This window comes from Hipposideros armiger, unplaced genomic scaffold, assembly GCF_001890085.2.
Source record: "Hipposideros armiger isolate ML-2016 unplaced genomic scaffold, ASM189008v1 scaffold_238, whole genome shotgun sequence".
NCBI classification, from domain to species: Eukaryota; Metazoa; Chordata; class Mammalia; order Chiroptera; family Hipposideridae; genus Hipposideros; species Hipposideros armiger.
In genome coordinates this window covers 1752623-1753742 of record NW_017731588.1, presented here as the reverse complement: position 1 = coordinate 1753742, position 1120 = coordinate 1752623, and the positions used below count along the sequence as shown (strand labels likewise).

General features: G+C 48.3%; 1 protein-coding gene across 1 annotated transcript in view; it reads right to left on the bottom strand.

Moving 5' to 3' along the window:
* Nucleotides 1-270: 270 nt before the first annotated feature.
* The window catches only part of EDEM2 (ER degradation enhancing alpha-mannosidase like protein 2), a 31883-nt gene continuing 31033 nt past the window's right edge, over nt 271-1120 (bottom strand). Inside the window, exon 11 of the mRNA XM_019655333.1 lies at nt 271-840. Coding sequence (XP_019510878.1) covers nt 340-840 — 501 coding nt within the window. The 3' untranslated portion in view covers nt 271-339. The remainder of the gene's footprint in view (nt 841-1120) is intronic.

The window sequence follows — 1120 nt, the reverse complement described above, 5'->3', positions numbered from 1 at the left end:
ACGAGACCAACAGACTAAAGGATAGAGGCACGGACTGAGGCAAGAACTAACAAAGAAATACATTTATAACACCCTCTCCAAGGATACCAGAAAAGGGGAACCTTGAAGGGAGATTCAACTATCAACCCCAGAGATGTCTGGAGCCAACTGACTTCAGGTTTAGTTGTTTCCGTGTAAGAAGAATAAACTAGATTCACAATTGTTTTTAGCCGTGAACCCTTTCTTTGAATGACATCTCCTGAAACAACCCAATATGTAATATAGAAAAACATGATAGTCAAAAGCAGATTTATTGTTATAGGTTAGTTTCAAAAACAAAACAAAAAGATCAACCAGTGGTTATGAGGGATCTAGGAAAACCTGTCCCAGCAATGCCAGCTTAGAGGTAAAGGGCTGACTCGGGCAGCTGAGAAGTGGGGCTTTCTGCTTGGCAGGCTTCTTCTCCCCGGCCCCATCAGGGTTTTCAGGTGAGGAGAATGTTCCTGGCCCTGCTGGGGGTTCCCATGGCCTCGAGCTCATAGTTGTTTTCTGAAATCTGGACCTATTCCGTTTGAGGGAGTAGAATTCCCTCATCAAGTCCTCCACCTCCCACTGCTCTTCCTTCAGCCTCCGGCAACAGTGCAGGGCAGCGGGGTCAATTGGGTGTGCTTCTGTGTTGAAGATGTACCCCCCAGCTCCCAGGATGCACTCCCCATAGGGGGTGATCACCGCATCGAAGGTGGAGCCATTGTTGTGAATGAAGTTGGTCGGGTCAAACAGAAGGTAGAGGTATTTCACAGTCTCAGCCAGGAAGAAAGACTCCATGCGGTTGTCAAGCTTGTGGTCTCGCAGATCTTTGATCTGGGTGAGGGAAGCAAGTCAGAAGAGCGTCCCAGTGCCACAGAAAGGGTCAAGGAACCCTGTTAGGAATTCCTGGTCTGCCACTAAGCCCCTGAGGGCCTTCGGGCATGTTATTCTCACAACTTCCAGCTGGGCTCCCTGCTTCCATTTTTACCTTAAAGTATATTTATATCGTAAGTCTTACCTGTCACTCCTCCACGGAAGACCCTGTTGACTCTCCATTTTACGCAGACTAACAACCAAAGTCCTTACCAGGTCCTTGGTGATCTGGCCCCTGCCC